Source organism: Heptranchias perlo, chromosome 40 (genome assembly GCF_035084215.1).
Source record: "Heptranchias perlo isolate sHepPer1 chromosome 40, sHepPer1.hap1, whole genome shotgun sequence".
Taxonomy (NCBI): domain Eukaryota; kingdom Metazoa; phylum Chordata; class Chondrichthyes; order Hexanchiformes; family Hexanchidae; genus Heptranchias; species Heptranchias perlo.
In genome coordinates this window covers 7,759,577-7,773,900 of record NC_090364.1, presented here as the reverse complement: position 1 = coordinate 7,773,900, position 14,324 = coordinate 7,759,577, and the positions used below count along the sequence as shown (strand labels likewise).

General features: G+C 44.1%; 1 protein-coding gene across 4 annotated transcripts in view; it reads right to left on the bottom strand.

Annotated features, from left to right (window-relative positions):
- LOC137305638 (carnitine O-palmitoyltransferase 1, liver isoform-like) overlaps nt 1-14,324 on the bottom strand; it is a 74,462-nt gene that overhangs the window by 24,351 nt on the left and 35,787 nt on the right. For 3 of the 4 annotated variants that reach the window (XM_067974521.1, XM_067974522.1, XM_067974523.1), the window contains exons 6-11: nt 13,892-14,029; nt 12,892-12,969; nt 12,157-12,264; nt 8,955-9,042; nt 2,315-2,510; nt 659-847 (exon numbers count right to left, since the gene is read on the bottom strand). In XM_067974521.1, coding sequence (XP_067830622.1) covers nt 659-847; nt 2,315-2,510; nt 8,955-9,042; nt 12,157-12,264; nt 12,892-12,969; nt 13,892-14,029 — 797 coding nt within the window. Of the gene's footprint in view, nt 1-658; nt 848-2,314; nt 2,511-3,354; nt 3,440-8,954; nt 9,043-12,156; nt 12,265-12,891; nt 12,970-13,891; nt 14,030-14,324 lie in introns of all 4 variants that reach the window. The other variant, XM_067974524.1, reaches the window with a different exon arrangement.

The following is a 14,324-nucleotide window of genomic DNA, read 5'->3' as shown; positions in this document are numbered from 1 at the left end:
GTCAAAGGTTTTGGAGATAATCAGGTACTTAACAAAGGTAGGAGCAGCATACTGGAATCGTTCTGGTAGCCATGGATTAGGTCAGAACTTTCAAAGTAATGGATAGTTTGAGTCAACAACGGTTTCTATTACTTTAGAAATATGCAAGGAATAGGATGGCAGCTGGAAGTGTAAAAGGGATCACTTTCCTTAGGGGGAGGCAACAACCAGAGAATAAATCTGCCAAGCTCCTGCTCCCGAACACCGCTGGAAAGCAAGTAGGTGTGGATATTAGGCAAGGTCAAGTTAAAGCTCTGATATGTGCTCCCTCTTGATGAATAGCCAGCCAATAGTTACTGTCTAGTTCACACATGAAAAATAACCATTTAGGTAATATTACTGGACAGCTTACAATGGAATTGTACACCAGTAGGAGTGATGGCCTTCAGGAGAGTCAGGGAGAAAAACTTGAGGAAAAAAGTTGGTAAATGTGGCAAGTCAAGAGGCAAAGAATAAAACACTGTCCTGATTCAGTTACATTTGTTGCTTTCTTTTAAACAAGCTTTCTAGTGCATTACTTTAAAGAGCAACTCAAAGTTTTCTTTCTCACAGTACTCACAATGCAGAAACATTCATGTCTGTATCCTACTACAGATTGACCTAGAAAAAAAACACTTGCCTGTCATAGCACTTGCCATGGAGCAGTGACTTGGCATATCCATCCAGCGATGTCACCCGGTTTTCCACAAATAGCTCATGTCTAACATCATCCAAAGTGACAAAGAATGCTGCTTTCTCCACACTGTCCAGTGCATTCTTGTTCTTCCCAGTGCTGAAGTATGATTTCCGTGCCTTAGCCCAGGGAACTCTGCTCAGCAGAACATAAAACAAGTAACATCAATATTCTCCCACCTCATCTCCCCTCCTTCCCCAAAGGCATTAACGAATAAAAATTCTGTTCCATAGGTATAGGCAACTTTCCAGCATTCTTGCTCAATGGTCATTAATGTGCATGTATGAGCCTAAGACACTGATTGTCAGCAGCGTATTTGACAATGGGATGCTACCCAGCTGATTACGATCCTGAGCCCCACTCTAATGCCACACACACTTTGTAACAGAGGTCACTGAACAGCGATCAGAAGTTGGAACCCTGACTGGTTTTGCCCCCTTCCTAACCCAGAAGCACTGAAGCCAACTATACTTTACTGCACCCACCACTAACCTGACCGAGACCTGCTAAATCAGCATAGGACACAATCAAACCTGAAATCTCTCTGATCGATATGGCTCCGTAAGTCACATCATTTCAATCTACAATCTCCTCCCTTTCTTTCCCACCTGATAAGGTTATGAGGCAGCTGCTTAATTTGGTGGCGGGCTTGGGATAAAGTTTGAAAAGAGGAAACCATGTAAAACACAGAACAGAATGAACTGGCCACACTGCATTGGGAAGCACCCGCAATTCCTTATGGTGAGTGACCAACCTCAGCTGTGCGATGTGGGAAGGAGGAACATGCATTTCCCAGATGCTAGTCCAGGAGCACCACTGGGAAAGTGCAAGGATCAGGTGTCCTGTTGGCCAAGGCACAATGCACCCTTCTGTGCAGAAGGAAGAGATAAGAAAATGCAATAATAATTGTGAAGCTGTGAGAAAGTTTTCTCAGCAGCACAATATAAATCTGCTAAGAGGCTGTATATCTTAGAGGACAGGATAAAAAAAAAATGATGCCCCAATATAGTAACAAAAACAACTTGTATTTTTTTGTAGAGAAACATCTCAAAGAGCTTCATATTGATGAAGAAAAAAGGGAAAATCAAAACCATTAGCGAGGCTGAAGAGAAAGGTACTGCGGAGGGTTTTGAAAGCAAGGAGGGAATTAGAAAGGAAGTTCCAGAAGACAGAAATGCAGTGGCTAAATGGCGGAGCAGAGGTTGAACATGAAAAAAATACACAATAGCCTAGTGGGCAAAGGTACCACTTTTGGAGTTTACTATGCTATGTACCATACGATGGGAAACTCCTAGGTTTAATTAGCCTGTGCTGAATTAGCTGATTACAGCCAGGGCACATGTTGGGACATTATGATCTGTTTCAGCACCTCAGGACTAGGCAAGGAAAAGAAATTAACCAAGTTCCCATTCCTAATTATTATCCAGTGGCATGTGTGGATGTTGAATTACAATGCTCTCCTCAGTTGAACAGGCTGATGACACTCACTGTGTAGTTGGACGACGTGCCAGAGTATTGCCAGCTCCTATGGAACCATACCTCAAGAAGAGTCAGAGAGGGAAAAAACTGGCAATAAAATTTTTAAAAAGACAATGCTCTCACCTGTTTCCTGCGGTCAGTGCAGCAAGATACTTCTCACCTGGCTGAGGTGAAGAAGTATCATCCAAGATGTACTGGAACTGTATCTGTAGCTCACAGGGTTTCAGGAGGCGTCCGCCTTGATACACCCAAACTTTAAAATAACGGCCCTTGTGATAGACCATGACGTGCTTGCTGTCCAAAAGGTGCTGTAAATGGTCTGAAAATTCAACGGGGTTGGTGAATAAAACTAGCATGTTTAATTTTTAAACAAAATAAATCAGCTATCAAAGGATGAAAGCTGGGGGGTACGGCTTTCTGTCAAAGTACCGGCCCTTTGCACGCACCTCCAGATTGAACCACTAGGCCATTAAAATCAATGAAGTAGCTCAGGAAACACTCACAGGCCACCTCTCCAGCAACCTACATCGTTGGAGCAGCTTGCAATGAGGAGAAGATCCAAAATGGTAGGTCTTCACAAGCTCAAATACCTTACAGTGGGAAGGAGCTATTGCTTTTCTTTGAAGAAACAAAGAAACGGGGGAGTACTCTGCAATGCAAACACCCATCCAAACTTCCTTCAGCCAAAAGGCTTATGTTTGAGACACTCATGGCAGATTAAACCATCGAACGTCATCAGCAAAGCTAAGAGACCTCACCTCCAGAGATCTTTAGCATTGTGTAATCAAGTAAGCATCAGTGGTATTGAGATGCTTCTATCTTTAAACAAGCTTTGGCCGAGACCCTCACCAGCAACAGTGAGACGCTCCTGGATCCAGGCATTCTCTAGCAGCCTGCAGCCTTTACCAGTGATCCTTGTCAGCAGGACTGAAAGGCCTCTGCCTCTAAGTATCCTTAGCAGGCTGCGCCACCAATTCTTACCAATAGGTCTCTGACTCGAGGCTCTCAAAGCAGCTTTTTGGTCAGTGACCCTAAGCAGCTGAATGAGAGGCTCACGCCTCCAGCTACTCTTAGCAGCCCACTTGCTTTGAGAGCCCAGTATAATCATAGCATAAAGCTTATCAGCTAAAATTCTCAGCTCCAGAAAACAATTGACATCGTACCTGACTTTACACCTGGGATGCGGGATGAATTGAATATATTCTCATATTGATTAGAACACATGGGGACAACACCTCGAATCAATAGCTGAAGAGAGGCAGAAAAAACAGGAAAGAATAACACATGGACATGCAAAGAAACAGCAAGCAACACACCTATAATACAGCAGAGAAAGAGGAGAAAAAAAGCAGAGTAACTCAGATTCTTCCACCTGCAGAAGTGTAAATAGAGACAATGAACACATCACAACTCTAGTCAATCGAGGTACCAGGGAAATATGCCCAGAAGGTGGACCTTCCAAAAACAGTGTATGAATGCGGAGGACTGAAAACAGGAGATGGGGAACTATAGTGCAAAATTTAAGAAGCAGACAAGAACATTTCTTCTGTGTGCTATTTGCAGCAAGATCACAAAGATGTTTATCAAGAACAAGTTTATAATTTTGCTACAACTAGTGAACAAAGGAAACCTTTCCCCAGAACAGATTATGAATTGGCTCCTCTTCATAATATAGAGCCAATTCAGATACAGATCACTCAGAACCAGTTTTGTCAATCTTAAGTTCTTTACCTGACTCAGAATCCTTAGAAAGCTCGATCCAAAATGGCTGTAAGAAATTTACCTGAGTTTTTTTTTAAACCAAAAAGAAAACCTTTTGTGATGAATTTTGTGGTAAGGCATGTTGGTCGGTGCTGGGCAACGTAACATATTCTAACTCTGTGACACAGCAACAAACACTCACTGACTCAAGTATAGCGCAGGTTAGACGCAGCATGTCTTCTTCTGCAACTGCCCTAACAAATCACCTCAAAAAATCAAATTCTTAGAAGGGATCCCCTCTATTGCACCAGCATGGCATTTCCATCTCTAGGATCACCTTTCCTTGTGGCTCCTCTGGGTTGTACTGCCAATTTTAGTGTCAAATTGTGGGGTGATTTTTGCTATGGGCTAGGAAGTGAGCAGAGGCTTCCCAAATGGTGCTGGAGGCAAAAAGACAACCACCGCACCACATTTCCTCTCTGACTGTTACTTCCAGTTGTGGGGATAAAAAGAAAAAGTGCAAATGATGTAACAAAAACAGAAAATGCTGGAAGTCCATCAGCACCTGAACGAGAATGATAGTTTAACATTTTGGGGTGGACAGCCTTCATCAAAGCTCCAACGGAAGGTCTCCATCCAAAATGTTAACCTGAGGAATAACTCAGAGGTTGGAAACTCAAGCCTGGATTTTCCAATCGGTGTTATCCCACTGAAAGTGAGTGGGTTAAGGCCGCCGATTTTAAAACACCAATCAGAAAGTCTCAGCTTCAGTGTCATGCCTCTCAAAGAATTCCACATTCCCATCAGGAATTGGGCATGTTCCATGTAGAACTAAATGCCATCACTGAATGTTCCACATAGTCTTCATCAGCTTTCTTTTTAAAAACTCACATGCTCACACTCTCTCACACACACACAAAATGGTAGTTTTAGACAATGATTTCAGAATTGATCCTTACCAGTTTACTTATAAACTAGATTGAAAACCAGCTACTTGGGGCTTTTCTTTCATTCTTTGTTATTGCTCGGCAACAGGCTCCAGTAAAAAAACTGACATGAGCAGCAAGCAAGGAAAAGTTGTGCTCCACACTGGACCATTAAAAGGTTGAGATGTATTCACCATTTGAGTGAAAGTTTGGTTTTGCTATTCCACGGCACCCAAACAGTGCATACCTTGGATTTAAATATTTTAATTTTCCCAGGTCTGGACTGGGAACAGGTTTGGATACCCTCGAGAAGACCTAATGCTCTGATGGGTCAATGATGATTTTAGTAGACAGGGAGGAAAAAGAAACACACAACTTCAAATTACAGGAAAAGCATTTCAAAGAAGATGCGTAACAGGAAACTACACTTAAAGAAGTTATTAAAAAAAAACAGCTGCAGGAGAGAACTTGAGGGGACAGATGCCACTGAGATACAAACAGGGCCCCAAGACCCATTGGAAATGCTGCTGTGAGAAGCATGAAGAGAGAGCTTTAACTACCCAGGCATGCCACACAACGCGAGAGTCCAACAGTGACTGTATAACACTGACAGCTGGTGATAAATTCTAGATTTTTAAAAAAATTCTTTTTTTTTTTAAAAAAAAGACTCCTTTTAAGGATCTCTTACTGGTTAACAGCGAGTGGATTTCCTTTCCCTTGAAATTCGGTAACCTCGCTGGCTATCTGAAATGGGCTATATTGCACTTTCATTCCCAGCTTCTCCAGTATTAGCTGCAAGTATTGAGACCACCCAACAAAAATGCCAAGTGTGGTTACATTTTGTTCTAGTCAGCTGCTGTCCAATACGGGCAGAAACCAATCACCAAGTTTAAGAGCCTCCAAACCAAGCTATGCAGAAATCCACGAAGATACAGTTTCTGTTTGCCCGATATGTAGTGTACGCTCTCTCTCCATAAGGACACACCACAGTTACTTCCGTCCAGAGAGTTTAGTTGCAGGTTGGCAATGGCAAAGGCTGTAAAGTGCATAGAGGGCTGCAAGTGTGCACAGGAGTTCAGCCCACCTAAAACCATTCAACAAACAACAAAAGCACTGGTTAAACTTCCTGTTGCTTGTCCAGCTGGGACCACCCTAGCAGTTAGGGCATTGGCTTGCAGGAGTAGCTGGAATTGAATGCAAATTCCTCCATGTCCCATCAATGAGCCTGGTTGCCTGGCCAACCATCAACAGTGCCTTGGGGTATTGCAAGCCTACCTTGCTCAGGTATCACATTATAGAGTCATTGGGTTATGGAACCAAGATGGGTAGATGGAGTTAAGAAACAGATCTGCCATTACCTAACGGAATGGCAGAACAGGCTCGAGAGGCAGACTAACCTCCTCCTGTTCCTAGAATCTGTTTGGGAGAATTGCTTCTGCTCCAAACTTCCATTGCCCGGAGCCAATTTGACTCCAAAGGAACTCCACTAAGCTCTGCACCCACCACCAACCAATTGAGGATAGTCACAAACTAGTCAGAAGACAAGTACAAATTTGGGCCCTCATTAGGTGAGCAGCAGATATCAGAACTCCTTACGAGTGGCCTGGTAAGATGTATGAGTGCACTGCTGTTATCCTTCTAAGCACAACATTGGTGCCCACCATACCCCACTAAAAGATGGTTCGAACAGTTGAAGATGACAAACTTCAGCAACAACCGCTTGCTTCTCTGCAATTACGACAGCATTAAAACGTAGATATATGAGCACACAGTCTCATACCCATTCTCTAGGTAATACTTTCCAGCAATTGTAATGCCAAGCCTCAGTTTCCTCTTCAGTTATATGATGGGACATCTGCTTACAAGGTGATGGAAAGACCTACGTAGGACAGCTTGCAATGTGTCAGCCATTTTAATGTTCCAGGCACCCTATGTGTAATGCCGCGTACCATGCTTATTTGTGACTAACTGCTTAATCCAGGTGCTCGTACGAGGGTCGTTAGCAAAGTGATGTGTCCCTCTGGAGGGGTGCTGAGCAACAGATCGATGTAGGCTGATGTCCTCCCTCCCTGCAGCAAATCCATCTCACATCTTTTGTGGTTGCAGAGGTCCTCATTTGGCATTTATTTTGTTAAGAAATCTTCTCCCACATGTACTTTACATATATACCTTTTTACTGCAAACAAGGAGTCTGGCAAATAACCAGCAAATAAGGCCACAGAATGGACAGATCCAGGTTCAATACCCAACCCTACTGAGTCTCTTGTCTAAACTGTATGCCAAACAGTCTTGCTGCAGAGGAAGGGTGGGTAATAAAACGTAGAGGGCAAATGGTGAGCAGGCTATTTTCAGACACTATCTAGCAGCATACTGACAAGCAGCATTGGTGGTAGTCTAGAAGCAGCACCTCCCCCTCCTTTGGCAGCAACTGGCGAATCACTTGACAAGAGCGGAGCATAACCAGAGGTTTCGCCTAAAAGGGAGTGCTATTTCCCTGATTACTGAAGTCAATGTGTAAAAGAGTCTTGAAAACCAGAAGATCCCAGGTTCAATCCCTGGTCTGTTCTAAATTCACTGCTCTGAGCCAAGATGGCAGCACGCAGCAATTGGCCTCAGTGCCCTGGGACTACAGAGAAGAAAAATCAGCCAGGGCGCCCACTCCGGATCACTATCCAGTGACTCCTGCTGAAAAGTGCACTTGTATAGACGCAGGGTGCATTATACTTGGCAGTAACGCCCTAGATGGTTGTCAAGTCTGCTGACACAATGTCTAGGTTCGTTCATGAAGAATGGTCATTTGGGCAAGGTCTTGGAGGGTGCCCTGTGCCCATGGAGCCTTACCACAGCAGATGCCAATGCCCTTAGGATAGAGATGAGCAGGAAAAAAAATGATAAGATGTGTATTCTCAAGAGATGAGAGGAAAAAAAATACAAGGGGACTGCAAGAATATTTTTAAAAATGAAAGATTCTTTGCATTGAAATGGGCCAAACGTGTATCAGCCTGAAGGCCTTTTCTCGTCCCAGGTACATAATAACAATATGGGGGTGGGGAGAAGATTATAAATGAGGTATGTAGTGCCTTGATGGCTCAATGGGGAAGTAGAACTGAACTGTATGAATAAGGAAGGTATCAGGTTCAATATGAGTTTGTGCTGAGTCAGGTCTCAGGCAGGACTGTGGCATTACAATTGGCTTCACGGTGCCGGAGGTTAAAGGGAAGTGTGTGTGGGGGGGCGGGGGGTGGGGGGGGGGGGGAGAAGAGAGAATAGCCAGGGTTTTTATCCCTTATTGCTATTCAGTAACTCCTGTTAGGAACTGCATTTGTATGGATGCTGGATGAGGACAGCGTCAAGCTCACTGTGATGTCTCCCAAAGTTTAATACCCTGCAGCCACACACTGTCAAAGCTCATACATGAAGGGTAGTTATTTAGGCAAGTTACAGGAGGCTGACATATCTATGGAACCATGCCCAGCATGAGTCAGCTCTTTCAGTTGAGATGGGGAGCTGGGGGAAAAAATGGTTTGTAATGAAATTCCAACATTATCCTTGAAGCTGTAATTAGTCACCAAAGTAACTTGATTTAAGATCTCTGATCAGCTGCAACGCAGTGATGTCACATAGATATACAGTGATGATTTTTTTAAAAATCTTTTCTCCTCCCCCATCCCATCCCTTCCCTTCTATCGAACCCCCAAGCCTGGCACCATCCCCGCAAAGCCAGGTAGCCAATCTGGACCTAAGCCTCTTCCACTCTGCTGATGCAGTTCCACAATGAACCGTTGATATACGAGAAGATCCTGCAGAGAGGCTAGGTGGAGAGGGATGATTGGGACTCTTCCTCTCTGGAGAAGTGCTTGTCGCTGCTCAGCATCTGCCGGTGACGTCTTGTCTGTTACTAATACTTTGTCATATAGGAGCACGAACCTGCTGCTCCGTAGCATAGCCAACTAGAGGTCCAATAAATTGTACCACTATGCTGCCCCTTTGTTTTCCACTGTGACTGGATTAGCTATCTACTGATTAACCCATCAGTGTTAGTAGGACTGCTGTCGAATCGCGACTCGTGTGACATGTGGGCAGCATTCCCCCAAGTGGTTACAAGCAGCCCTGCATCCACAGCCTTTCAATCTTACCTGTCTCCTCGCCTGGTAGTCGTGTCGTGTTGAACATTCGTTCCCACTGTGCTGAACACAGAGGTATTGGGAACCCCGGCAGAGTACTCTGCGCCCAAACAAAGTGTGTGTGTGGGGGGAGGGGGAACATGCAAGACCCATGGGAATTAGGGTCAGATGTCAGGAGGTGAAAAAGTCATTTCACGTTGGTATAAATGGGCAGGGATTGGAGGGGAAAAAAACGTTAAAAAATTATGAATTAGTTTATCCTCTATTTTGCGACATCATTTAAAAAAAAGACAAAACAGCAACCCTTTTTTTATATAGCATATCTAAGCTGTATTTCAAAATGAGTGAACAGGTTGGTACAGCAGGTTAATGAGTTGCCACACTCACTGCAAAGTGATAGGGCTCAGGTCTGAACCAGAGAGATCTAGGTTGGGGCCCACTTAGGGAGACACTAAGTGGAGACAATAAACTTCCCATGACCGTGCTGCACTAGCACTGGAGGCAACAAGGAACAAGCTTGCTATCTGGTCTCTCAATTTGAAGAGTATGCAGCTTTGTGCCCATAAATTCCCACACACTTGAAGTTCTAATCTCAGTGGTACCATCAGGAAGAGAGGGCAAACCTGAGGCTGGGCAGCCCCGGCTATACTCCTGTCTCCCTACCCTCACAGTTGGAGACAGGAGGGTGGTATACATGTGGGATCTAAAAAGAAATGTAAGGAAAGTTAAAATCGCAAGAGACAAATTAAAAAATAATGATTGTAATCAATTGCTTCATTTATTGTCAGTTAAAAACTGCAATCAATCCCTGATCACCATATGGTGATTCCTGCTGGAAAGTGCACAAGTATGTGTACCAGATGAGGGTAGGACCTGGCTTCGCTGTGATGCCCTCTCAATTGAATAGCCCACGGATGCTCTAACCATAGAATTTACAGCACAGAAACAGGCCATTCGGCCCAACTGGTCTGTGCCAGTGTTTATGCTCCACATGAGCCTTCTCCCACCCTACTTCATCTTGGTGAAGTACTAGAGGGCCGCCAGCACCCATGGAGATGCAGCCCAACAACAGTGCCTTGCCGGGTTAGGGGGGGGGGGGGGGAGGAAAGAGAGGCCGAGCAAACGAAGGGGGGTAAAAATTGTGGACATTTTTTGTCCTTTCATTTCAGTTCTATGCAAACATTGAAAAGAAAACTTAATCTACACAAACTGCATTTGTTGCTATGGTTAATAGAATTATTTGAGCCATCAAGACCCCTGTCACCCTTCCCCAAATTCAAACAAATTACTTTTTACTTTAACAGTGTAGAAAAAAAATCAAAAACAAGACTGTTCGGCCCACTGAAGCTCATCCCTCTGGTACCTTAGATAAATTATACACTGGATTAAACACAGTCCCCTTTCCTGCACCATGCCGTACAGGGTTGTGGGTTTGCCACCAAGAAAATACAGTCGGTGATATATGGCAGTGTGGTGACAACCTAAAATAAAGATCACCGTGAATCCCATCCTGTGTGATTGTCGCAGACATTACTTTGGGGGGGGGGGATGTTTTACTATGATAAAGACACTATATAAATGCAAGTTGTTGTTGACATCCTACAACTGTATAAATAGTTAACATTTTACCATTATTCTCCTTAAAAGTGCACAGAACTCCCAGTGGACCATTTACTGTACAATCAACTCTAAAAACACCAAATCCCATTTCTGCTTGCAAATGTCTTTTTATTAAAAAAAGTAATTCCCAATAACTAATACAATATTTTCCCCCACTCCCTTGCCCTAAATTGAGAGCACCATTCCTGGCAGAGAGAGCTGGTAGGCCACCTGCTCCAAGGCATCTGCTCCATAACTAGCTGTCAGGGGGATGTGCAAAAACAGAGCACATTCACTCATCCTTCTGATTTTCCCATCCCTCAGAAGTATGCGGCCTTGACTGGAATGCAGTGCCCCCCTCCCCCACATATATGTGCCACTCGAAACTCGTTGCAGCTGCAGGTACAAATCCCAAGTCGTAACTTTAGTGCAGTTTGAGTCGTGTTTGCCAAGTGAACTAACGATGCCCCAGTGAGAGGCGGCGAGTTATGTCTCACTTTCACTATAATTTCAAAACCTAGTGAGATCCACCTACCCCAGCAAGAGCTGATCCAGTCCTCCAATGTTCAATGTAGGCAAAAATATAGGACAATACAATTTATTCACCGAACAGTAATTGCATGCATAGATACCAAAATGTGAAATTAACATTCCCTGATGAGTCAGTTGGTAAAGGGAGTGTTTAACTGAGCCATTAAGATCAGGAAGGACCTAGTCTAGACTGAGATAGCTGATCTCAGCTGGTGTGGCAGAAGGGGCACTATAATTGGCTTGTGCAAGAGAGGGGTTCCTGCTTCCCATCACTATCGAATCACTCTTGCTGGAAAGTGTACATGTGTGAACATCAGGTGAGGACAGGATTGGGCTTGCCTGTGATGTCCTTCATGTTCAAACAGCATGTCATCACTCTCTGCCTAGTTTCACACATTAAGAATGGTCACGGGCGAAGAGGGGACTGGTATCAGTGGAACTGTACCATAATAACAGCTGATAGATTACATAGAACGTACAGCACAGAAACAGGCCATTCGGCCCAACAGGTCTATGCTGGTGTTTATGCTCCACATGAGCCTCCACCCTCCCTACTTCATCTAACTCTTATCATTCCATATGAGAACCTTTCAAAAATATGTAAAGTGAAAATGTAATACAAAGTCGCATTTGGGAGCTATTCAGACTATTGCTTCTTGCACATTTCAATTGGTTGTCGGTTGCTTGTAACTTTCACGAAGGGAGATGGGCAGATGTTGGCCCAGCTGCTCCAGCCATACAGCATGCAGCTCTCAGCCCCACAAGGTGACACCGGCCAATATGACAGCTTGCCTGTTCAAAATTAGTTGGGTTAGTTAGTACGTAATATTGCCAGTTCTCAACCAGGCTGGGATGTAGCAGCATGGAGTTTCAGGAAGGCATTTCTGCGTTACAACTGGAAGGACCCCGAAAGGAAATATCTAGCAGAGATAGTCCCATCCTGCACCTCAGACAGTGGTAGAACTTCCTCCTTTTCCCCTGTTCAGGGTAAGAAGGTCTGCCCTTCAAACATCCAGTCCCAGTCATTGTAATAGTGAAAAGAGTACATCATTAACTACTGTCATCACAGAGGTTAAGTACTTACCGGTTGGATCTCCTCACGAGTAAGTTTCCGTCTGTAAAGAAGCAAAGCGTGGACCAGATTACCAGCACGTGCCGCTTGAACTTTTGTTGGAGTCACATATAAGAAATCCTGAAGTTAGAAGGAAAGCAATTATTCCTAGTTAAAGAGAACACATTAAACAATTCCCGCCCCCTTCACCCCCAACGGCCTAGCGACCAGAATGGAACAGACCACGAAGGTCCCAGCTTCAATCTGTGGTCTCTGTCAAGTTAGCCAGTTTCAGCCATAGCGGCCAGAGCAACCTTGGGCGAGGGAGTAAAAAATAAACCAGCCAAGGTTGCTATTCCTGTTCACTATCCAGTTGCCCTCCTGCTAAAAGGGGTGTTGGGTGAAAATAGGATTAGATTCAGCTAAGATGTCGCCCAAGATCACTGTACAGGCTCAACGTGAAGAATAACCACGTTGGCGAGGTGCAGGAGGACTGCAGATGCTGATAACCATACCTCAAGAATTAGTACCTGCAGGACAGGAGGGAAGAAAACTGGGGGGAGGGTGAAGAAAAACAATTGCTCTTACCACTCATCAAGAAGAACATTAACCATTTGGCTGGTATGCCGATGTTCTAACCACCATCCCTTGATTCACTTACTCCCTTCTTCTTTCATCCTTGGTGTCCCACACTTTGGATCTTGGCCCCTCAAATTAAAAGTTACTTTGAACCTAACTGAACACATGATATTCAGATGAAATCCTTACCATGGCATAATAGTTGCTGTTGACCATGATTGGCTCTCGCCCTTGTAGGTAGACATACTCCTCCCACCAGTCGCTCACCTGGAATGGTGCAATGATATAACAGTAAAATAACCTCAATAAAAACCCTTCTACATTCGCTGCGTCGGAGAGTTCGAAGAGTTTGTTTGCTGCATACATCAGCAGACAGCGGCAAATTAAAATAAGAATTTTAAACTTCAAAGAGCAAAGGCCACCATCAGCACCCACTATTCAAAGACCAAGCCTAATTTTTCATCCATAGTGGTCGTCCCAGGTTGTGCAGCTCCTGCAGTTGAACAACATGTGGCATGAAAAATGGGCCAGCTCATATGAGTACAGCTCCTGATCTATTATAATTAGGGCACAGGAGGCCATTTGGCCCATCATGCCTGCTCTTTGAAAGAGCTATCCAATTAGTCCCACTCCCCTGCTCTTTCCCCATAGCCCTGCAAATTCTCCCCCTTCAAGTATTTATCCAATTTCCTTTTGAAAGTTACTATTAAATCTACTTCCACCACCCTTTCAAGCCGTGCATTCTAGATCATTACAACTTGCTGTGTAAAATTTATTTTCCTCGTGTTATCTCTGGTTCTTTTGCCAATTACCTTAAACCTGTGCCCTGTGGTTACCAACCATTCTGCCACTGGAAACAGTTTCTTCTTATTTACTCTATCAAAACCCCTCAGAATTTTGAACACCTCTATCAAATCTCCCCTTAACCTTCTCTGCTCTAAGGCGAACAATCCCAGCTTCTCTAGTCTCTCCGATTAACTGAACACAAAGATTCAACAGCCTGCACCACTCCAACTGCAAAAGCTTGCAGCCTAGGCTTGAGTCAGTCAAGTAGGACCAAATTAGTACCTTCAGCTATTTACTGAAAGCAGCCCTATAAGGTTTAATCGATATGGACCCTGGTGTGGAAAAATATGTAGACAGCCATTTTAGAAGGCATTATATAACTAAAATAAAGCACTTAACTCACATAGTTGGTAGCCCACCAAGACTTGAGTTTAAGGTACCACTGCAGCCGAGGTCCCAGGTTCCGTTCAAATTCTTTCGCCAAGGCCCTCGTCCGTCGGAAGTCCTCTTCGTCCATCAGAGGCCTCACCGACTCCAAAAACTTGAGAAGGCGGGGAGAGAAAATAGGGAAAAAGTGAACACATTTCAAACACACTCACTAAAGAGCACACAGATTTGCCAATAAACTACCGCAGTTAAGCGTACAAAAGGTAGTGTAGGGTAGAGGAGGCTAGTACCTTCCTTCTGGCTATGAATGTTATGGGTTAAAGTCACAGAGTTAAGAAAATAAATGTGCAGAAATAAGAAAAAGACCATTCAAGTGATCCAGCTCAGTGTGATGACACACATTCCATGATGTGTTGGAGCATTTTGGATTCCAAGTCCTAGATCTTTCT